We start from the raw sequence: 23,534 nt of genomic DNA, 5'->3' as shown, positions 1-23,534 counted from the left end.
GACATAACAAATAATCTGAACCATGTTTAATTACATTAATTTAAGTGATGCTTGAAGTGTTTAATTCAGGAATGTGGACAGAAGTTTACAGGTGAATTCATTCTAAATTAAATCAAATTCTGCCAGTGATATTTGTCATGTTTAGTTCCCTGTAGTAGAAATTCCCCTCTGGTAAGCTGCTGCAGAAGCTGTGTGCCTTCTCCCTGCCCTCATCCAGCCTGTTAGATGGCTGAGGGTTATTTTCAGGAGAGTAAGCAGCAGGAATTAGTAACTGAGGCCAGGAGTCACCTCAGAGCAGAGGAAGAGCCCAGAGTCTCAGTCTAAAGCTTTTTTTGTGCTGAGCTTATCCACTGACTCTCTGCCAAGGGGAAATTAGTGTGTTTGTTAGCAGCCTCTGTCTGTAGAATACTGAGAATTTTGACATAAGTGGTACAGGGAAGAAAGCAGATGAGTTGATGATCACAGAGAATCATGTAATTGTTTATGAGCCAGAGGAATATGATAAGCAAAAAATTCCTGAACACTTCTTAAAGGTTCCAGTTGGGGAAACCAGCATTGCTTTAACCATGAGTGCATTTAAATGGTGTGTGCTTGAGTTCTTATATTTGCCATTTCTTCCCCTGGTGGCTGGAGGGAGTCTGCTTTACAATTTCCCATTTTTTGTTGCCTTGCTAGATGGAGAGGAGGAGTGTGTTCAGCGACAGGAGCAGTGCCCATTATGCCAACTCTGATGAGGAGGAGGATGGCTACGATTCTCCCAACGTCAAAAGAAGGGGAGCTTCAGTGGATGATTTCCTAAAAGGGTCAGAACTTGGAAAGCAAGTAAGTAGCCTGGTTTTGTCATTGTGTCAGATGTTTGACATAAAACAAGCATTTTCTGAGGCTCAGCAGGCTGTCCAGGTCACCTCCTGATTATTGTGGCTGTGTTGGTAAACTGTAGAGACAAGCAGGAGTTCGTGGGAGGGAGATGTGTGTCCTGTTTTTGCAATGTGACACTGCCTGATGGGAGCTGAATGCACCAGGCACCTCCAGCCCATCAGCCCAAGCAGCAGGTTTGAGCACTGGAACCTGAAAAAATGAAGATGGAAAAGCTGAAATAGAAAATGTGACTGGACTGTCATGTTTGGGTTCTGGGTCTTTCAGTGTGGTGTCACTACTACTACTACTACAGCATATATAAACATGCTGTGGGAAAAGGGAAAGTGGGAAGGGTTTCTGTGTTCCATAAAAGCCACAACCTGTAAGCTAATAACTTAATTACAGAAAGCCAAAATCCTCTATGCTTGGCACGATGTAAGGAATGGAAAGATGTTACCAGAGGAATTTTGCACGACTGCACAGCTTTTAGTTTGATCCCACTGAAAACAAATATAAAATAATTTATTACATTACTGTCAAGAGAAATGTAAATTCTAGAGAAGAGATATTTTCTTATGTCTTGGCATAGTCAAATAAGCTTTTCAGCCAAATATCTGCCCTCCCATGTGGAAGGGTCCAAGCAACACCACTCCTTCTTGTGCCAGTTCTGAGGCGTTCTGGAATTTTGGTTCTGTTTATTACAGATGTTCAAGCAGCTACAAATGTATGAACAATGCCCCAAATTTCCAATGTTTTAGTCAGTCTATTCCTACAATGTTTAAAAAAAATAAAATTGCTTCCAATGTCATCAGCTACCTATATCATACAATAGTGGCACCATCCTGCAAGAATTAAATGCTGATCACTTTTAAATTATAATGTGATGTAAGAAACAGCTGTGAAGAGCAGATGATATGTGAATTATCCTAGGGCTTTTACAGTTTGGTCAACAAGTCCACTGATGCATGAAGGACCTCTTTAAATCAAGGGAATTTAATCAAGACTAAAACTAAATTTGGTGCCGTGAATGGAGATATCCTTTTATATATCACCTGGGATTAAGGTTGGATTTCTTGAATTAGGACCATAAATGGCCAAAACAAACTTCATGCAGGATCTCTCCAGTAGAACAGAGCAGCAAGCCACGGGATGTAATTTATACGTGGTTATCAGCGTGACATTCAAACCTGGGAAATGCTCTGGTCCTCGGTGTGTTATCCAAGGATTTTCAGCTCTACAGGCAGTAAAGATCTTTCTCTCTCACCTTGTGAATTAGCCTCACTATTGCCACGGGGAGGAGTACCACACAGAGAGCAGCAGAGGCTCGGACTTGTCTGACATCATGGAGGAGGATGAGGAAGAGCTCTACTCCGAAATGCAGCTGGAGGATGGAGGGAGGCGGCGAGTCAGTGGGAGCTCCCACAACGCCCTCAAGGTAAGTGTGGCTGCAGGGAGCCCTCAGGAGCACCCCCAGGTTTTGATTCTTCCCTCAAAACGTTTCTAGTAGTCAGTCATGGATTTTGCAGACCATTAAAACTTGTGTACACCTAGAACTGGGCCGCTTTAATGCAGTTATTCCTTTTTTTTTTTTCCTTCATTGTTGGACAGCTAATCTTTTAACTAATTGACTGTTTTCCTACTTGTAACTGTTGCAGTTGCAATTTCAGTTCTACATCTGGGGACCTCTCCCATGTCTATATGAAGATATGCTGCATGTGCTACCCAGAAAATGAGTTGTTTCTGAGCAAGGAGATGTGTACAAAATTATGTATATACCAAAAAGACAGTGTATGTTTTTCATGTCTAAGTGATTTGTCCCTGTTTCCAGTGCTAGTCCCATTTCTGCACAGGCTCTAAAGCATTCTTGTAAGAAAGGGAGTTGGATCAGCTTTGTTTGATCAATGCATTATCAGAAATCCTGGTGATTGTTAAGGAATCACCAAAGGGATATAAAAAATCACCAGAGACAGCAGGAAATACCCATCAGAAATATTGCCTTAACAATACACAGGACTGTTCATCATGAAAGACAACTTTATTATAACAATTAAAGCATAATTAGGATATTGAACTTACCCAATGACAAATATGTAGTTCCCATATTATATTTGTACATGTAAATTGTATTTGGTTTTTTACGTCTGTAGTAATTACACAAATTGTGTTTTCTTAGCACAAAGACACAGATCAACTTTTTTTTCAAGGCACTGTTATTTAGCTAAAATCAATGCTATTTTCTCATGCATACAAGCATTTTGACCATTCTTGTAACTGCTTTCATGTGCTATAAATTCATTCTTTTTATTCTGATGCTATCTGCAATGAGACAGGTACTTTTTCAAAAGAAGAAATAATCAGTGTTTCTATTGTTCTGCTAACATAAAGGTTGAAAGTGAAATCCTTCTGCATGCTGCTTCTGTCCCTTTCCTCTGGGAAAAAAGAGAATTATCCCTAGACTGTTCCTGTTCTTTATGCATCAGAAAGTATATTTACTTCTTGGTTTTAAATTAGTATTGCCAGTGTTGATATTTAGAAAGAAAGGGCCAGAACATTAACTGAGGCAGTAAATAATTTTAGACTGTTAAGGTTTACAGGTGTGCTTCCCTTGATGCAGCAGCATATCAAAACTACCATTGTTCATTCTGATTTTTTTTCCACTTTTATGGCAGTTTGTCTTGTTTCACAAGTGTGATGCACATTTCAAAAAGGAATGAAAATAGGTGAAATAGTCATAAGAAAGTTCCTAATGCCTGAAAGGGGACAACATCCAAGACCCAGTTAAGTTTAACACGCTCAGAGAGAGAGAGAGAACTGCTGAAATCTTCAGGATGATCCTGTCATTTATGGGTGCTGTTGTGACCAGAGATCTCCCTGATCTGGGCATGAAGTACAAGGAGAGATGATCTCTGTGGGGTAGAATCAACAAACCCTGTCAGTCAAAACCAACACCTCCCGCATTGTCTTCTCTTGCCTCTTCTCAGAGTCCAGCAAAGACACTCACAGGATTCATCTGTCAGCCCAACCTGTGTTTTGTGTAAATGGAACTGGAAAAATTACAAAAATATGTCTGTCATGTTCAGAATGCTTCTTTTACCCAGGCTGGAATAGTTTTTACCTACTTCTAATGTAAACAGAGACTCTTACTTACTTCTGCTAATTGGTTGATTTTCAAATATTGGTTTTATCAAGCAGGTGCAAGATTATGATGAGAGATTTGATGACAGTGCAGACCAAGTGACATCAGAGAGTTTCCTGCTTCTCAGGGGCCTTTCTGTGCAAGCCAAGCTTTAAAAATGGTGCAGGTTTTTCAGAATTTTAGAAAGGAAACTAGAGCTCTTTTAATGATGTCTGCAGAATAGCTCTCTGTCAGGAGATTTAAGATATTTGCTGCTTACACAGGATGCTTTAACAGATGCAAAGCAAGAAGCCTTGCTAGAGCAGACTTGTCCTTCTCAGATATGGGTTTTGGTTACAAAAAAAAAATTAAATAGCAATTTGGCATGGTGCAAGGAACGTGTTTTAATGCCATTCTCATTCACCATGCTGGAACCTGTATGGCTTTTAATGCTTTGTTTTAAATGCATGAGTTTATTCTTGTTAAGAGCATCACTCAGTTGTTTGTACCAACCTCTCATGTTGTATCTGACACTCAGCAACTTCTTAACCACGTCTTTATTTTTCACAGATTCTCATTCAAAGCATGACATCCTTTTCACTAAATAAGCTGCATGTCTTATGTTTGCCATTGCTCTAAAACTAATTCTGTCTTTATTTTTCTTTTCTTCTCCCTTTTCCCTCCCATTTTATTTTTGTCACACACTATTTGTTCCCTGTCTGGTTTTTTAACATTACATACTCTTAAGGAGTACGATAAGACCACTGAAGCCACTTTTTTGGAACAGCCTGACTTTTCACAGCAGATACACCACAGTAAAAAGCTTTTCAGTATCCCAGAAGTAGCTGAAGAGGATGGGGAATACTCTGAACTGCTGTACAAGCAGGGTTTAGGTATGCCCTATAAAAAGAACCCCAAAATAGCTAGAGACTCTAGAGCACCTAGGCCCTACAATCAAGATCAGCAGCACAACTTCTGGTACCCGGCCAAGCACAGGATTTCGGGCGCGGAGGATTTTGGCGCGGATGACAAAGGATGCAAGTACAGCCGGTCCCTCTCCAGGAGCCCAGACAGTGGCCTGGACTGTGGCAGTGAAGAGGAGGAGTCTCGTTTCAGTTTCAGATACACTTGTGATGCAGTTTCTGCCCACGTGGCCCCCCGTTGCTGTGCAGAGGCCGCTCACTGCTCCTGCAGGAAGAGCACGAGGCCGTTGCTGGCACGCAGGAAAACCTTGACCAGGCAAAGCAGCATCGAAGAAGATTTCGGGGACCTGGGGCCTTCCTTTGTAGAGCCCAGGAGCGAGCAGGCCAAGCCCAGTTACGAGAGGAAGTATGAAGTTCAGAAGTGTAATAGAACAGATAATTTCTCTAATGAAGATGTTCAGGGAGGCTGGAAGACCGACTTTAAGCTGGCTGACTCTAGGGCAGCTGGGCCACTTGCAAAGCCATCCCACAGAGATGCAGAAGACTCTCTGGTGTGTGAAGTAAATCTTCCTTCTAACATCTGCTTGCCAAATCAGTCTGTTTTCTTTAGTTTACTAATTTTTGTTCTTTTTCGTTCTTTCTTCTTTTTCCCTGAATTAATTTTCAGAGTCCATCCTTTGGACCCATCTGCTACATTTTCCCCTTTTTTTCTTTCCCCCCCCACTCATTTTTGTTTATTATTCTGCATTTTCCTTTATAGTCCTCTTTTGTGTCATGCTGAAATCAGATTAATTTGCTTTATAATGATTTTCCCACAAACCAAATTACAATAATGGCTGCTTTTATTAAAGGACAACTGAATCTAAATTTTAATTAAGGGTTAGCTGAACTATAATTCCTCCAAAAGATTGTTTTTCTCTACTTTGCCCATCTGAATGTTGCTTAAAAAAAAAAAAGCTGCATTCTAACTGGAAAAATATTTCATCAGTAATTTTTTTTACTTTTTTTTGTTATTATTACTGTCAAGGAATTCATTTCATTGTGTTGTTTTTATTCATCCCATTCCCAGAATTTTCAGGATATGCTCTTTATCATGGAACATCTCTGGACAAGAACCAAGATTCTCCCCCAGTGTGACAGTGACCCAGATTTATGGAGTCACAGCTTCATCATGTTTTCATTTGCTGCCTTCTATCCCTGCACTGTCACCACTTTGCCGTCCTTTTTAGACCATCTCTTCTTGCCTTTGAAGTTGCAGACTGCATCTCTGCGTGAGGATGCAGGCAGACAGCTTCTTCCAGAGGGACAGAGAGGCCAGGGCCATCCCATATCTTTCAAGGATGCCTCTGCGTGATCTTGCCTATTTGCATTTCTGCCCATTAATCTGTAGAAGAGTCTCCACGTGTGATAGATGCATCCAGAGGCTTCCCTGCTCCCTAAAGACCAAAGCAAGTTCTTTACCCTCTCTCAGCCTGCAACAGTCCAGAGTGGAAACCTCCATTCTAATGCACCTCACGTAAGAGTAGAGATCAGCTGCCTGCTCTTCCAGCCTCAGCAGCTCATGCTGAAATGATCCTTACAAATTCCTTCCCATCAAAATTGGTGACCAAGCTGTGTTAATCTCGATGGCTGCACGATAAACTCTGGGGAGCATTAAAATAGTACCATTTGGTTAAATAAGTAGCAGAGTTTCCTGCGAGGGTAGTGACCAGAGCCAGCTGTGAAGTGAGAGGAAGCGTGTCTGCATTGCTGTCTACATGTTTCACTGAGCTTTAAAAGGCTTTGGCAGCCGAAGGCCACCCTAGAAACACAGTGTGCTCAAAGCCAGAAGGACCCACACTGGTTCCCATGCTGCAAACTGGAGGAAGCTCTAGAGCTGGACACAAGCGAGGCTTTTGCAGTGCAGTCCAAATCTCCACAGCTCACAACTGCTTGTGCTACTCTCCAGGAGGTTAAAACGTCACCTTAGCGGCAACAACAAAGGCAAAAGAATAGTTCAAAAATTATTCTTTTTTCTTTTCTTTTTGTTCTGATGTGTGACTGCTGGTTACAAAACTCTACCATAAATCAGGGAACCATTTTTATTCTTTTGCAGGTTTGCCAGGCAACAGTATTTACTTTTCAGCTAACCTTTCAGTTAAAAACTAAGTTTAGTTGCCTTTAGAGCTTATGCTTCCAAATGTGATTGACCTCTGATTAATGTCCAGCCATATGACCACGATGTTACCATGCATGGAACTTACAAACCTGTTTTTTCTGTTGTTGTTTTTGTTTTTGTTTTTGTTTTGTTTTGTTTTTTAGCTTTTAGGTAATCCAGCATCTGCAGGACGGCCTGAAAGGGTGGAGCATGCAGGACGAAGGTCCTCTCATGGCAGTGCAGTGCCACAAAGGTCTCGGCCAATGTTGGTCCCTTCCATTGGTTAGTTGGACAGATTGGTGCATTTCTGTTGTTTGCAGCCTCAGAGTTGGGAAGGCAATCCTTAAAAAAATGAAACAATGGACGCTTGTCTTGAACCAGGTTACTCCCAGTTTAAATGGGGTGAAATGGGACTAAAAACATCTCCACGTAAATGAGTGTGCTGGGGCCTCACAGGGGGCTGAGTTAGTCATTGACATCTCTGGGAGTCTTTTCATTAAATTTAGTGGGTATTGGAGCTTTTTTAAGATTGGTTAAGCTTAGATAATGTTAGATCTTACCTAAGAAGAAATTTGCTGGCAGATTACTATATGATCAGTAAAATAAATGCAGCCATTCAGCCATCCATTCACCCATCCATCCTTCCATTCATCAACCATCATTTTGCATTCACTTTCCATTGTCTTGACTACTTTTTGGAATTTAGCAGGGAAAATGGAAGCTGTTAAATGCAACAAGTTCATAAAACTTGCATATATTTACTAGATTTGGTGTTTCTTACAGAGTCATCTCTATTCTGGTTTAATTATGACTTAATCCACATGCTGGTGAATACCAGAAAATCCAAAAAGTAGTGGGGAAAAGATAATGGAATCAAGACACTGTGGACAAATATGTATCTGTTAAAACTTGCACTCTAAACTTAAAAAGGAGAAACATTCACACTGAAAATCAGGATACACATGCAAAACAAATGCAGGAAGAGTTATGTGAATTATTCACAGAACTTTACTCCATGAAGATGGAAAGTTTATCTGTTTCCTGTCCCTAATCTGGACTTTAATTTGTGAATACTGTAGGCACCATGATGAGGAGAAGGAAGCAGTGTCAGGCAATTCTCACTGACTTGTATGGGAATAATTGATGTAACAAATGGGAATTATCAGAAGGAAAGAGACTGATCATTAAGGAATGCTTTTATTTTTAAGTATTAAATATTTTTCCCTTGTCATAGAATCACACTAAAATGCCTGTACTGTAAATTAAAAGCAAAATCCTCCTAGTGGGCATATTTCTTTGGATATCTAGTGGATAGTAACTACTGTTATTGAAACCATAGGTCAGAAAACATAGGTCCTTTTTCTTTCCCTCTGAAAGCAGCCTTGATTTCACAGGAGTAAAGATTCCTGGTTTACCTTTGGACTCCTTAAAGCAAGTTTTGTATAGAAGTTCTTTCTTTTCTATTATCTGCTAAAACCCCCCCATTTTTAATAGCAAGACTGTAGAGAAGTTTGTGTGACTGAATCCTTTGGGTTTCCTTTTAATTTCCATTTTAATTAAAAAATAAGGGAAATGATTAAATTTATCAGAGCTCACTTTCTGTAAACAAGGTTAGGACACAGAAACCACTAAGCAATGACTTTGCTGTTTAGCAGTTTAATAGCAACAGCTTAGGAATCTGATAAAGAAATTAATTTCTGATAGTCTGTGCTCAAGGAGGCAATTAAATAGAAAATAATAACTCAGATTTTGTTTCATTCAGTGTAACTTAAAGCATTCATTATTGTGGTTTGTATTATTTACAATCCACAAATGCCCTTTGGGAAATTTCCATTAGAAATAAATGACAATATTGTCTCTTGCTGGTAACAAGAAACTATTGAGCATTATGTACAACACATAACAAAAAAATATTATTTGCTGTGAAACTGTTGGAAGGCCTTATGTGGTTTAGAGTTCAACAGTCTTAACTTCTGACTAGAAGACTAATGATTAAAGTTGCTGAAAGGTAAACATGTAATATTTATCCCTTTGAGCATCATACTGGAAAATACCACTTTGAGGAGAACTGAAGCAAGTTTAAACACTTGATAAAACTTCATGAAAATTCCTTCCTGTAAACCTGCTAGGGAAAAAAAACAAACTGGAAGATATGAAAAATATTGAGAGCTCAGATAAATAAAATGTAGTAAAAGTAGGGCATCCAAAAGCATATAGTAAATCACTATATGAATTGAACCCACTTTTTGGATCTCCAACTGGCAGAGAACATTTCCCAAGAGTAAGGGCTGCAAGGGTGGTTTTGGAGAAGGAAGTTGTTAAGGCTGTGTCATTATAATATGGAGTTCCATAAAATGAAAAGCAGAGTAAAATAAAAGAAGAGAGTAAATAGGAGTGAGTCAAAGTTTAGGCTTCTTAAATACCTGAAACTTGTTGGCCTCAGCTATAGCTCAAAAATATGGATTCCAAATTTGCCTGGGGTTTTTACTCAGTTATTTAGCTAAAGGGTCACTTATGTGATGGAGAGTTCTTAAGGCAGTTCTGGGAGAAGTAGGAAAGACTTTCAAGATTGTAATGTTCTTAGGATTCTGATAGCAAAATCTCTCTCCAAAATGTTCCATAATTTAAGTTCTTTGAGGTGTTTTCTCCATAAAGCTATAAATTCTTTAGACTAGTACCTTCTTGCAGGTAGGATTTAAGTGAAATAATTAATTTTTGTTTTTAGGTTGATACTTTAGAAGGTGAAACAGAGTTTACAGTGCTCTTGACCTTGCAGATCTGGCAGGTAGGATTGTATTTAGGATTGTTGTTTAAACCTCATAATAAAAGACGATTCCTATCCAAAGACCTAACAAACAATATCTACACCATATGAATTTTAAAAAGCACAAAATCCAGATTCATATTTCTGTGAGACCCCCCAGCTGAAGAGGATTTCTAGAGGCTGAGACATCTGGCAAAGCTTGTGCAGTGTTTAGCCTTGCTTAGGAAGGGAGAAAACAAGGCAGGCCCAGCCTGCCAGCAGGAGCCTCCGCCGAGGCAACTCTACAATCTGTTTTAATAGATCATTCCCTTTTTCTCCATAGAAATTACAATGGACAGTAACAGTGAAGGCGCTCGGTCTCGGTCAGGTAGTGAGGGAAATATTTCACCTGTAAAAGAAGAAGCTTATTATGGCAGCATTGGACACAAGCACTGGCCCCCGCGGCGCCCCAGGGCCCCTCACTATGGACACGGTACGGCCACCATTCTTCCTCCTTTGTGCCAGGCACGGTTTAGAGCTGCGTGTTAACCATGTGTGACCCCCTTGCATGCAATGCAGGATGCCAGGGGGGACTGGCTCTGAGTCCTGGGTGCCCTCAGGTAAGTTCCTCCAGCTCAGCTGCCAGGGGCAAACGGCCCCGAGGGCTCCGTCCCGCCGCACAGCCCCCTCTCCATACTCGACCGAGTCCAAGCATTGCATGAACTCTGTAAAGCTCTGCTGCTCCCAATGCCAGGCAGTTACTGTACACACCTGAACCACCATCCATCCAAACATCCCCACTGGATCCAGGCAGGTGGACAGGGGCAAACAGCACTGGTGTGTCACAACCCGGTGTTCTGGAATTACCAGGCATTTTTTGGCAGGCTGAACGAAGGCTCGGGGTCTTTTCAGTGGCCACACAGGACTCTGGCTGTGTCACTTGATGAAGACAAAGATTATTCTTTGTGTTCTACTGCATTGCATAAGTAAGGGAGTTTTACCCACTACTGATAGTATTTGTTGCTTTATCAGCATAGAAATCATTACATGATCAACAACCCAGTTCTCACAGTCAATTAGACAGGGAGTTGAAGTGTGTGGCACTGAACCCACAAGAGCAGCCCAGGTCACGTAGAGAGCTAAGAAACATACTCAGGTTTTGCTGATATTTGAAATGAAACAGAAGAGGCCCTGAAAGTTTAGGTAAATTGCAATGAAATGCTGAGTTTCCAAGCAGACCTGTCTGACTGACACAGCCAGAACAGCAGCCTGGGTGTATCAGCGTAGATTGAGTGAATTCAGGGCAACTGTGGTTGCTACTGAGCACCAGTTGGGAATCTGGCTGGGTGCATCCAGAGACAAGATTGTACATGCACAGTGAGATGTGTGTGTGTGTGTGACATGCATTTGTACCTCTTGAAAGTATAAGATAAGTGGCTAATGAGCTAATCAAGAGATTATTTGCTTTCTGCTTCACTGAAGCAAACATGAGTATTCTGATGTTCTGGCACAGGCCAGTGCTTTTAACAGAGATACATTTGGCTGTGATTCATGTTTCCACCTTACCTTCATTAAGTGCAGTTGGAGTTGGATGCAAAAATTGATATTTTTTTAATTCAAAAAAATAAAACAAAACACCCCTTAGCCTGCTTGGTTCACATTGCCTGGTGGGCCTGGGTATGAGCCTCAGGATGGCTGCAACCTGACAGGGGGAGGAGAACAGGACAGAGAAGGATCCCATCCTTTGTGTCTCATTGCTTTCTGCCCCACATGTGCCCTTTTCCCACACTTCCTTTCTCTGCTTTGTGCCTGCCTAAAGCTTCTTGGCTGGAATTTTTCCCTGTCCTTTTGCTGCTCTGCATTTTATCCTTACATTCTTTCTTGAGCTCTGGACCCACGAGTTAGGAGATGTTCCCTGAAAGCTGTGACCCTCTGAACATTTTTTCTGGTAGTTTACAGTTATCAAATGTTGAATAAAATGCATGATGTAGAGGCAAAAGAGGGAAAAAGGTAAAAAGCATTTATCTAAAATGTTTCATATTGAATGCTCAAACTGTTAAAAAAGAGTCTTTAATTTGCTAGAGGTGATTACAGTAAAAATGGTATTAACATGAAAATTGTAAAAAAATTGATACAGTTGAACTACATTTTCATCATAATTCATAACATCACTTTCTCAATTTATTCATTGTGAAGGATCTTGTAAACTGGATGATGAATGTTGATTCAGCAAAGAGCAAAACTTTGTGACTCCCAGTGAAGCCAGAGGGACTTTTCAATAAGCCAAGATATTCACAAGTTGCTTGTGATTTTGAGGGCTTTAATTTTTGGGACCTCAAGTTCATGTGTCTTGAAAGAGACTATTTGGGAAAGTGCTGTGACATCCTCTTTCAAACCAAAATTAAATGCCTTTTAAACCCATCAGTCAGAACAGTCACTGTTAGCCACTTTGACCTAATCTTCCAATTTGGTTTTCTGAAGTCCATCCTTAAGCATGTTGGCGAATCATGGACTAAACACATTCTCCAGGTCATTTGAAAAGTTTGAAAGGTATATGAGGCAAAATGTTCATTCTCATTTTTAATGTCCTAATTAATCAGTTACCCTGCAGTGGACAGAGTTCAGTGCAGTGTCAAGTGCTGGGATATTCAAGGATAGTCTTTCCTAATGAGCTTATAGTTAAATGCAATCATCATTTCTCCTGGATTTTAACACATTTGTTAGTGGTTTGGGTTGGTTTGGGCACTATGTTAACTATTGACAGTGTTGCAACAAAATCATAGGCAGTGTAGTTCCAATCCTGGCAGGACTAACACTGCTGAAATACCCTCCTTCTTCCCTGTCTGGAGAGGTTATAACCATGTTTTATTTTTAACCTGGTATCTAAAACATGGTTTGTCAACACAGCTGGGATGTGCTTTCTTGTGTCCATGAAGAGCAGAGACAGCTGTGCTGGAAAACAAGTGGATCCAAAGCATGGTTATTTTTTTCAGGAATGAAAAAGCCTGTCAGACTCATTGTTATGTCACTCCTAACATGCTCCATTAATTTATGGCAAACTCTAGTAAATCTGACAAAAATGGCTTTCCTACTTGAGCTGTATCCACAAGTGTAAATGTCAGTGTGGGGTAGGAGACAACACCACTTTCAGTGCATGCAGATTTTATATGCTTTTTCAAAAAGTACCAGCTTGCTAATTAAAAAAAAAAGACCAACCCACCAAGCTTTATAGGACATGCATTGAGGTTTGGGGATTTTTTTTTCACTGAAATGCCAAACGTGTTTCAAATATTTACTGGAATAGTCGGAAGATGAGGCCAACTTGTATTACTGAATTGTTCTTTTCTGAATTTGATTTCCCAGATGGCTACGGTGGTCATGACCATCTTTCTCCAGATCTTTATGAAGAATCTGAAACAGATCCTGGCACAGAAGATATTTCGACTCGGATATTTGTTGCACTCTTTGACTACGATCCACTGACGATGTCCCCAAATCCTGACGCTGCAGAGGAGGAGCTGCCCTTTAAAGAAGGACAGATCATAAAGGTGAGATCTGAAAACAAGGGAAATGAAGGACTCAGTTTTGCAAACAGGGTCTCCTTTGTCCCTTGTGTGACTGGAATCCAAGGGGTTTTTTTCCTCCAGAGGTTCAGGCTGTAAATCTCACTGGATCTGGAACTTGGTATCTAGTACTAATGGCTTAAAAATAATTACATGGGGGACAAAAATCTCAAAGTTTCTGTAGATGGTTAGGGCCAGATTTAATTAGAGATTTAGTGTGAAGACCATAATTGTGGCTGAAGCTCCCTGTGTCCATTGCCACAAACCCTGCAGGAGAAACTGCTCCAGAGAGGAGCCACAAAGGTCCCCCAGGAGCATTGAGTGTTGTGCCCTCATACAAACCAGAGCTGCTGTATTTTTTAAATGCTGGACACTCCTAGATAATAAACAATTTAGATTGATTCCAAGTCCAGAAGTCGTGTATTTCTGTTCCCTTTTCTGTCAGTTTGGTGTAAAATACACACACTGCCTTTAAACAGGGCACGGAGGACAAATTGGCTCTGTCAGGGGTTGGGCTCTGGAAGTGTTTTTTCCCAGCCCTCCATCCCAGCTCTCCTCATCTTCTGACAGTGCAGCTGCAAGGCAAATTTGTTCAGCTTTGCTGATCTGGTTTTTTTAAAAAGCCAGCAGATATTTCTGTGGAATCAGCAGAAGTAAGTGTTTCCTCCTGCAGCCTTGCATCCATTTGATCTGCAGCAAAGCAGGCAGAAATGAGAGAGGCAGAAGGAGCAGCTGCTGGTAGTCCAAGGGTGATTGAGATTTAAGTGTGATCTGAAACAGAACCTGAAAAAAATAGGCTCATTTGAATATTACCCATTTCAGAGATTAAATTATATCTTAAGCTATTAAAATCCTAACTGCCCTCCACTGTGTTGAGTCTTAACACAAATGTCTGTACTCTAAATCACAATTTTTGTAACATTGAATACTCTGTTCTGTATTTTGCTTACCTCTCCCTGTGATATAAGGTTTGTGCCAAAAAAATTGAGCTTGTTAAGACCTCATTTTCCTTTGCAAGAGTGTGCACTTCACTGAGATATTGTAATTATTTCTTCACAAATATTTACCTGCTTGGCACTGAAAAGTTTAGTGAGACCCCACATCAGATATTTACTGTCAGTGATGTTTATTTTATATTTGGTGACCATGGTGACTGCTCTGTGAACTGCTGCTTTGAATTTCTTATCAAACTGTTGCGAGGATGGATTAGTTTCCATTTCCAAAATGTTTCTGGTACATTCCCTGAGCAGTGGGGTTGGTGGAGGGTCAGTTCCACGAGCTGTAGGAAACCTGTACACGTGTTACAGTCTCATCTTCTGTCCTGCGTGCAGGAGTGGGGCCAGGTGACTCAGGGACAGGTAGGGACTAAAGCTGAAAAATATTCCTGTGCTAGAAAGTTGAGGCAATCAGTCAGTTTTAATGAGCTCAGATTTGAGTGGAACTCAGTCATCAATTTGACTTTAAGAACATAATTTTTGTTCAGCACAGTCCTAGATCTAGAACTTTTGTTCAGCACAGTCCCAGCCTTTGTATCATTAGTAGCCTTTATGACTTGGCTGCATTTTTAGCACTGCAGAGAAATTTTGGATTTGTATGTTCTTACTGAGGACATCCATGATATTTTTATACCTTATATCATGTTTTCTCTAAACACAATTGCAGAGCTTAAGTACATCTATCAAGTACATTATGTATTAGATGGGCATTTTTGATCATATAAAAGTTTTTTGAATCACAATAACAACATTTTGGCACAATTTTGCAAATGTTTTATTTTGCATATAATTCCAGAATAATTCCATAAACATCAATATAAACCATCAAGTAAATTTCTGGCTCAGCACAGGAAGAGACTGATGACTTTTAAGGCACTTTTTGTGCATTTCACTGCCGACAAAAAAAAGTTCAAATTCTGCAAATTATGTGTCTGGAGTTATAATTCAAATAAATGTCACAATTCCAGCTTTATAACCTAAGTCAGAGTAGTCAAAAACTAATATAATTCTCCATGCAAACTTCAGTCATCATCTATGCTTTAGTAACCACTTAGCCTGCATTAAAATTCCTAAATGCTAAAACCTTTGCTGACCAATATTGTCACTCTCTGAATAACAGGTTTATGGGGACAAAGATGCCGATGGATTTTATCGTGGAGAAACCTGTGCAAGAATTGGCCTTATCCCATGTAATATGGTCTCTGAGATCCAAGCAGATGATGAAGAGATGATGGATCAGCTCCTTAAACAAGGTTTTCTTCCTTTGAACACACCGATTGAGAAAATTGGTAAGGGAAAATATAAAAATTTCACTTTTCCTAACTTTTGGGTGCTCTTAACTTGGCTGGATCTGCTGTACCTATTGTTTTTACTGTATGCAGATGCATCTAAATTTTCCAGCCATTTGCTACCCCATGGAATATATTCTGTGTTGGTATCTGGACAACTTTATACAACTAATTCTTAACCTTGCTGATATCTTTTGCTGGAAATGGGGATTTGTAACTTCACCACTCGACTTGCTACTTTCTTTTCTTATTAAAAAAAAAAAAAAAAAGTGGGTTTTGTCACCTGAAAGATTTCTGGACTCAGAACAGGATCCCTGAGCTTTGGAGTGTGCTGTGCTGAGGTGCTTCATGACACACTCACTCCTGCAAAGTATAAAAAGAATCACTTATTTATTATTTTTACTCTTCTGCATATTCCTATTTTAGCAATAATTTAAAGGGATGGCGGCAAAGGGTTGTGTGTGGTCCCATTTGGGATAGCATTACATATTAAGAGGTTTTTATGGATATTGCAGCAACAAACCCTTTAAAAAGCAGAGTTTGGCCAAACAATTCTGTGCTATGAATCACTTGGTTCAATGTTGCACACAGATACACAATGCAAGTAACTTAGATTTCTTTCTAAAAATAAACATCATACAACTTTCTCAATATGTTTAAAAATTTCCAGCACCATTCAGAGAGTACAGAGGGCTGGAATTGGTTCAGTCCTGTTTAAAAGTGAACTGTAGAAGTGGTTGCCAAAAAGCATATTAAATCCTTAAAACCAAAATTTTGAATGGCTTTATATCTTCTTTTATTTGTATGCATCTCTTCCCTCCCAGCAGAAAGCTGAAGAATAATCCCAGGCACAACATTCCTCGTGATTAGGAGAGGGGAAGGGAATACACAGTAAAAGTTTGAATAAAATGCAACAAACCTGAATTTTGACTGTTTGGCTTTGCACACCCTGGTAACCTCTGGTTCTTACAACCAGGAACAGATGAAAATTGCGGAGCTTTAGTTTTGCAACTAAAACTGTTCAGAGGATTCAGTGGCTTAGAATAGATGGCCAGATGAGTGTTAAATATTATTTATGAAGCACATGTGGTTTCACATCCTTTATCAGTGCTAATAGGTTTGTTAATCTGTGACTTTTTATCACTGTGCTGGAGAAACACCCACGTTGCTGCCGCACTGCTGGGAAAAGACCCGGAGGGAAAGGTGCACCGTGGTTTTATTTTCAAAATAACTTTGATAGCTTTTCCTTGCCTTCCTCCCCCTGTGACTGGAACAGAGAGAAGCAGAAGGAGTGGCAGACAACAGCCAGTGACTACAAGAAGGATGGTGGCACTGTATGATTATGATCCAAGAGAAAGTTCTCCTAATGTGGATGTCGAGGTACGGCCAGAACCGTGTGCTGTGGGTACCAAACACAGTCAGGACTGGTGGGCACTGCTCTGCATTTAGGGTGGGTGTGCAAAGAAATAGTTCAGGATTACAAACACAGGCCAAGTGGTTTGGAGCATGTGTATGACAAAGCTTATGGCTTCTGTACAAGTAGATTTATGGTTCTTGTTCAAACAAAATCAAGGAATATCCTCTGTAGGTTTTATTTAATACAGCTCAGTGCATTCTAAGGTCAGCTATGGATATGGATGTTATGCCATATGTGTGTGTACCTGCAAATATAACAAAAGTCTATAAGGAAAAAAGCAGTTATAAATTGTAGGGAATTTTTATTTTGAGATTTCCTCTGTATGTTTGCACCCAAGATCATGATTATTTTTGAGAAGTACCCTAGCTCACTCTAACAAGCTGATAGTCCTGAGTGCTTTCAAACCTCTGTAACCTGTAAAAAACACTACATACCTAGGAGCTTCCTCAGTTATCCTTTAAAATATTGTTTAGGTTTTTTTTTACTTGGTGAATTGTTTGGAATTTTTTTAAGCAAAAGGTGAGTTCTGAAATATATGGGTCTTGCTGCTTTAAAACACAGCCAGGGTTGTTTTCTGTTTCCTGCTGAACCAAATCTATTTCTAAATTATGGTGTTTCAAAGTAGTTTGGCCAACAAATCAAAGAAATTGTGCCGATATATTGCAAACATTTTGTTTGTTCTCCCCTCCCATGACCACAGGAAATTAATTAAACCCCCCTGCCCCCTTGTAACATTGCATTTAAGCCACAGGTAATTAAAAAGGGCCCAGTTCACTCTCTGTTTGCTGATCAGAGTGGAGCTGCCCATTACAAAGCCTTTATTGAAGAGAATCCAGTTCAGCTCCACTGCAGAAACGTTGTGCTTCAGGGGGTTGGACTGGATGGTCTCCAGAGCTCCCTTCCAACCCTAATCCTGTGATTCTGTGAAAAGCAGCTCCCTCAGCTGTTTCTGTACCCATTAGTCCTGGTGCTCAGCTCAGCACAGAGCAGGCACCTGAGCCATGTCCCACCCCAGTGTCTTGTTCCCTCCTCCCACAAGGATTGATGGAAGGGACCTTTGAAGCCGTGTAGTTCAAAGCTTCACAGTTTGCTCAGGTTGTTCAAGGCCTGAGTGTCTTGGCTTCTTGGCCACAGGGAGTCCTGGGGGTGTTCAGAGCCCAGTGGGAGAGGTGCCAGGTTTAGCAAGCTAAGGGAAAAAATCCAATACATTAAAAAAAAAAAAAGGAAAAAGAAAAAGAAAAAAGGCTTTGCTCTCAAAGGTGAACTTGGTTTCACCAAATGTGTCAACATGAAGGAAGGGGGGAATATTAGTGGATTTACTGTTGATAAAAGAAAAGATAATCTTTGCCTAACACCACCTGCCCTGTCCCTCTCCTGCAGGCCGAGCTGACATTCTGCACTGGGGACATTATCACCGTCTTTGGTGAGATTGATGAAGATGGATTTTACTATGTAAGTTGGCTCCTGCTTAGCCACTACAAACTGCTCCAACCTGCTAGAGCACCTTCACCAGCACCAATCACTAAATGACAGCCCAGGGGAGGGGGGTTCAGGTCACGTCCCACTGACCTTAGATGGGCATTTCCTCTTCCTCACCAGCTTTGCGACAGGTGAAAGTATTTCCTTACCTTCTTGGGAACCCACATTTGCTTTAATTAAAACATTTCACGGTGTTGCAGGGTGAACTTAACGGACAAAAGGGGCTGGTTCCTTCCAACTTTCTTGAAGAAGTGCCTGATGATGTTGAAGTCTTTCTATCCGATGCACCCTCGCGCTACGTTCACGACACGCCGACGCGTTCGAAAGCAAAAAGGGTAAGCAACCGAATAAGAAAAACTTAAATTCTTTTGTTTCCCATTCCATCCTGTCTCATATGTAATTTAGACGTCACTTTTAACACCTTAAATTCATCTGCCCATTTAAAATTAACTCTCTCAAATATATAGAATAAAACGTAAGGAAAAGTGACTTTAGCCTTCGCTGGCTCGTTACATTTGTAAATGGAGAAACTAAATTGACTGTTTGACTGCAGTCATTACAGTACCTTCCATTATAATTCGAATTTAAGCAGTTCTTCTCTGGTGATAGTTACTTCCTAAAGCTTCCAAACTGCTCTTACTACAAAAAGCTCTTGTGGACAAAAGATTGGTACCAGTGTTCCTCTAAATACAAACTGTAACTGCAGCTGATTGACTTGACAGCGCTCGTCTTTTAATCCTTATGACTTCCTGTTCCAACTGGCATTAGTTAATTGCTCAGAGACTTCTCTTTTACGAAAGATTAACCATGTTTAGAGTATCTCATTTTTGGTTTTGTTTCATCACTGCAATACTTTTATATATTATATATTTTATATATATTTTTATTTCTTTGCTCATCTGCTTGGAAACAGAAGAAGAGTGTTCATTTCACACCTTAATAAGGCAATGTAGCCTTCACGTAAGTGAGCAACTGAAGATACCAATAGAGATTTCAATTAAAGCTACCTGGCTATCTAATGCAAGTCTTGAAACTTAATTGTGGGGGAAAAGGAAAGAAATATGTCTCCAAAACCCTTGGCCACAGAAGAGCAGGCTTGTATGCTTCTGCTGAATCTAGTCAAGTCAATTGAGGTTTTTTTAGGAGACAAATCCTTTAAAAAGGAATCCCTGGAAGTCAATTAGACCTCACTTTATGAAGGTCAGCGTTTGGAACATATTTCTTCACGAGCTCAATGTTTATGTTTACATAGAAAGGAGAGTTTGATGTCTAACTACCCTACAAACAAAGCTGCATATTGCATTGTTAGCCAACCTGGGAGGTAAAAATTCCAAGCTCCTGTGACAAGAGAAAAGCACAACAGCTCCAACCCTTACAGAACATCCAAGTGCAGCGTTAAGCTGATGCACACGGTAGTTTACAAGGGTATAGTTGGTTTTGAAACTCATTACACTCAAACTGAGCTACTTAAAATTGTCTGCCTTAAGATGTGTTTTCCATAATCGATTATACCCCAGCTTGCCTAAGACCAACTATCCAACGCTTCTGAAAACAATCCCTTCCTACGGTACAATTGACTGGGATTTTTGTCCTAGAAAGTGGACATTTGAAATGTTAGCAACTGTTTGGTTTACCAATGCAATAAAAGTCTCGACCTGAAACATGCAGCTCACTGAATGAATGCATTAGACTCAATATATGGTATCTTCAGGTGTACGTTGGGGTGCTTTACCAAGTTGTTTTGGTTTTTTTTTTTTCATTAGAATTAGACCTTGATTTAAAATCAAAGTCGGCTTGAAGCCCCTTTGCTTAACTCACTATTGCACAACAAGCCAGTAAATTGCTGATGTTTTAACTCCAAGCTAACAGGACTCCCTCCAGCATGGATTCTACTATGAAAATATCATCTTAATTGGTAGTAACCCATCTTGCCAGCTGGGCACTGTAGTTAGGATAGGCTGAGTATAAGCAATTTTAGCATTTTCATCCAAGTGCTTTTGATGATTGAAAAAAAAAAATTAGCTGTTCAAAATATTTAGGAATGCTGTCATCTAACAACCTCATAGCTGCAGCATATACATCAAGCAGTCAGGGTCTTTGAGCTTTCTTTGATTGCAATTAAGGTTCATTTTAGCTTTTTCTTTTTCCTTTTTTTTTTTCTTTTTTTTTTTTTTAAGCCAGTGTGCCATCTTCTCTAATCTGTACATAAAGTTTGCTAGCCAATTTTAAAGAAAAGGCATTTACAGGACATTAAAAAGTAAGTGAACATGTAGCATTTTAAGTAATTTCTTCTGAAAAGACTTTGGCTTCTATAGATTGCTAATCTGTAGTAATTAACACATTTATTTTTCTTAAATCTATAGCTAAAAGTATTCCCTCTCCATTTTAGTACTATTAGAGTACTGAAATGCAAAACCAAAGCCAGTTTTGTGGCTTTTGTGGCCAGAATTCTGGCAAAACAAGCGTATCCAACTTTTCCTTTAAAAAAGTACAACCAAACCAGGGCTCTATTGGCGGGTTTTCTATCATTCTACAATTTTTTTCCCCCCCTTCTAAATTTATGCATTTTCTGTAAGCCCGAGCAGTATTTTAAAGCCAGAGAGAAGAAAGGAACCAGCCCTTTTGCTTAAAAGTGGGTAATGGGACAAAGTGATGTTACCAAACTTTCTTGATGCTGACAGCTTTGAAGCTTTCAAACATTCAATAAATTATAACAATGTACCTAATAGGTTCCTCCTGAGAATACAGGTACATCCCGGAGAGCACCATCCCCCACAGTTCATCTCCATTCCGGGTCACCTACGTCACCTATGGGTTCTGGTAGTCCCGGGAGAGGCAGGGATATGTCCTCGAAAAAGAAAAAGGGGCTGCTTTCCAAAGGCAAGAAACTGCTGAAAAAGCTTGGTGCAGTGAAATGATTCATGTGCTCCTGGACAACTTGTAAAAGCTTCCAGTCTGTGTAATTTTAATTTTTTTCTTTGATTTTTTTTGTTGTTTTTTTTTTTTTCTAAAGTCAAAACTAGGGCTTTCATGACTATGCAGTACAACTTTACCAAACCTCTCTGCATTTTTAACTCTGACATCAATAGAATCATGTGAATTGCTTAATCAAAACAGCAAGAAAAAAAAAAAAAAGGAAGCGGATTTGTTGTTGCAAAAACTTTTTTTTAAAAAAATAAAAAATTTTGTGGGCTTAAAGACCAGAAGAACGTGGTTTTATTTGAAGTCAACTCAACACCTGCAACTCCATTGGAGAAATCTCAGCCTTTAGCCTCCTTTAACCACGAGTGGTGGGGAGAAAACTCTGTTCCTTGATTCCTAGTTCAGAGAGATCACCCCACTGTAACTAATCATTAACAAAAATGGTCTTGAAACTCCTAGTTTAATCAGCCTTGATGTTTTGCCTTATTAATGCACAATGATTTGTACTGTCTAATAAATATACAGCGTATACTTTGTATGTACTGTGTATTCAACTGTCTTCATCTTCCCTAAAACATGGTAATTTAAGATCAAGTACTATGTTACTGACTCCATTCACTGTCTGATGTAACTCCTGGGAGTTTGAAAGTGCTGTGCTAAATGCTTTTTTTATTTTTTTTTTTTTTTTAGTTTTTGCTTCTTTATTTCTCCCCCACCTCCAAAAACCAAAACCTTGTATTGATTTATTCTGTCAACATTTTCACCCCACTGAAATCAGATATAGTGTAAGTTATTCAGAACCTCACCCAGTTTCAACCATTCAACCTCCAGTTTTGGGGTTCCTGGTTTACTGTTCTAAACTACTGGGAAAATTTAAAAAAAAAAAACAACAAACCAACAAATCAACTCCACACCAAAACCCCCTTACTCCCCCCCCATTATTTTTTTTTTTCTGTGGAGGTACAGTTGTAAGTTAAAAGGCATTTTCATATTGCTGATGTCAGATTCAGGAAAAAGTACATGTTTAAAGTAAAAAGGACAAACTGTGTTGCAGTCACAGGCCACAGCCAGTAATGAGGCTGCAAGAGGCTCTAATCAAATCTTAATTGTGATATTGGCATATCAAACAATCTTACACACTGATGGCAGTCATTGGCTGTTACTATTTTGTAATTCTTGTCCATTTGTAAATTGTTTTTACTGTTTATACATACTTTTCAGACTGCCTTTCTTTTTGTAATTTATGGAAGGTTTATAAATGAATGATCAAAGCTTCCCCATTGTGTCTTCAGATAATAATGTAAATTACTGTAAGATACTGTGTGCTAGATTATAACATTTAATTAAAGAAAATAACTGGCCTAAAGTTGTGGTAAAGTACTGTGTGGGTGTGTGCATGTGTACAATTGTTGTGTATTATATTTTATATAAATAAATAATTTGATATTTTGTAGAGTGCAGTACGTTTCATAAATCTACTGTAGCAGCTGCTCGATTGCTGTGCCAGCCTTTTCTCCCTCCCTCCTGGCCCAGGCACCCCTGGTCAGACCCCAGGGAGCCAAGGACAAGCACAAGGCCATGGTGCAAGTCACCCCTTCAAACACTGCACCAAAGGGGACAAAGAACAGCCCCCAGTGATCATCTCCTACCTTCCTGCAGCTGCACAAGGTCCTTCTTGAGTGACCTCAAATGAAAAAGAAAAAAAACAGATCAGAATGAATATCTGTGACAGGAGTAAATAAGTGGTATGTAACCAGCAAGAAATACAAAATACTAAGTATGGATAGGGTAGGCTACCACTGTATGACATCAGAAACACAAAACTATTTGCTCAAGAAACCCTCTGCCTCTCTTCACTACAAATTTCATGTGGAAGAAGTTGGCAGAGTTCTCTCAGCCTAGGAAAGGAAAAAACCTCAACTGAATACAAGTCATAGAACTCTCATTTTTCAGAATTGTCAACAGCTAGTTTACTGCAGAATAAAGAAAGGCTCATCTACACGCAAGACTGCAAGAGCTTTCCAGAGATAAAAAGTGCTTGCAAAGTGGCAATTGTCCCATCTATGCCCAAAGCCCACCTCTGAAGTACATAA

General features: G+C 39.8%; 1 protein-coding gene across 12 annotated transcripts in view; it reads left to right on the top strand.

Moving 5' to 3' along the window:
• RIMBP2 (RIMS binding protein 2) overlaps positions 1–22,894 on the top strand; it is a 95,519-nt gene extending 72,625 nt beyond the window's left edge. For 2 of the 12 annotated variants that reach the window (XM_027689688.1, XM_027689683.1), the window contains exons 13-23: positions 676–822; positions 2,135–2,293; positions 4,722–5,447; positions 7,198–7,315; positions 10,120–10,269; positions 13,140–13,324; positions 15,455–15,623; positions 16,897–17,003; positions 18,421–18,492; positions 18,720–18,854; positions 21,249–22,894. In XM_027689688.1, coding sequence (XP_027545489.1) covers positions 676–822; positions 2,135–2,293; positions 4,722–5,447; positions 7,198–7,315; positions 10,120–10,269; positions 13,140–13,324; positions 15,455–15,623; positions 16,897–17,003; positions 18,421–18,492; positions 18,720–18,854; positions 21,249–21,437 — 2,157 coding nt within the window. In that variant the 3' untranslated portion in view covers positions 21,438–22,894. Of the gene's footprint in view, positions 1–675; positions 823–2,134; positions 2,294–4,721; positions 5,448–7,197; positions 7,316–10,119; positions 10,270–13,139; positions 13,325–15,454; positions 15,624–16,896; positions 17,004–18,420; positions 18,493–18,719; positions 18,855–19,432; positions 20,638–20,700 lie in introns of those variants that run through there. The other 10 variants (XM_027689679.1, XM_027689676.1, XM_027689677.1 and 7 more) reach the window with 10 other exon arrangements.
• Positions 22,895–23,534: the final 640 nt, after the last annotated feature.

Source organism: Neopelma chrysocephalum, unplaced genomic scaffold (genome assembly GCF_003984885.1).
Source record: "Neopelma chrysocephalum unplaced genomic scaffold, ASM398488v2 Primary Assembly neopelma1_77, whole genome shotgun sequence".
In the NCBI taxonomy this organism is placed as follows: Eukaryota; Metazoa; Chordata; class Aves; order Passeriformes; family Pipridae; genus Neopelma; species Neopelma chrysocephalum.
Note: the sequence above shows the minus strand (reverse complement) of the source record. Positions and strands in the feature narration are given on the sequence as shown.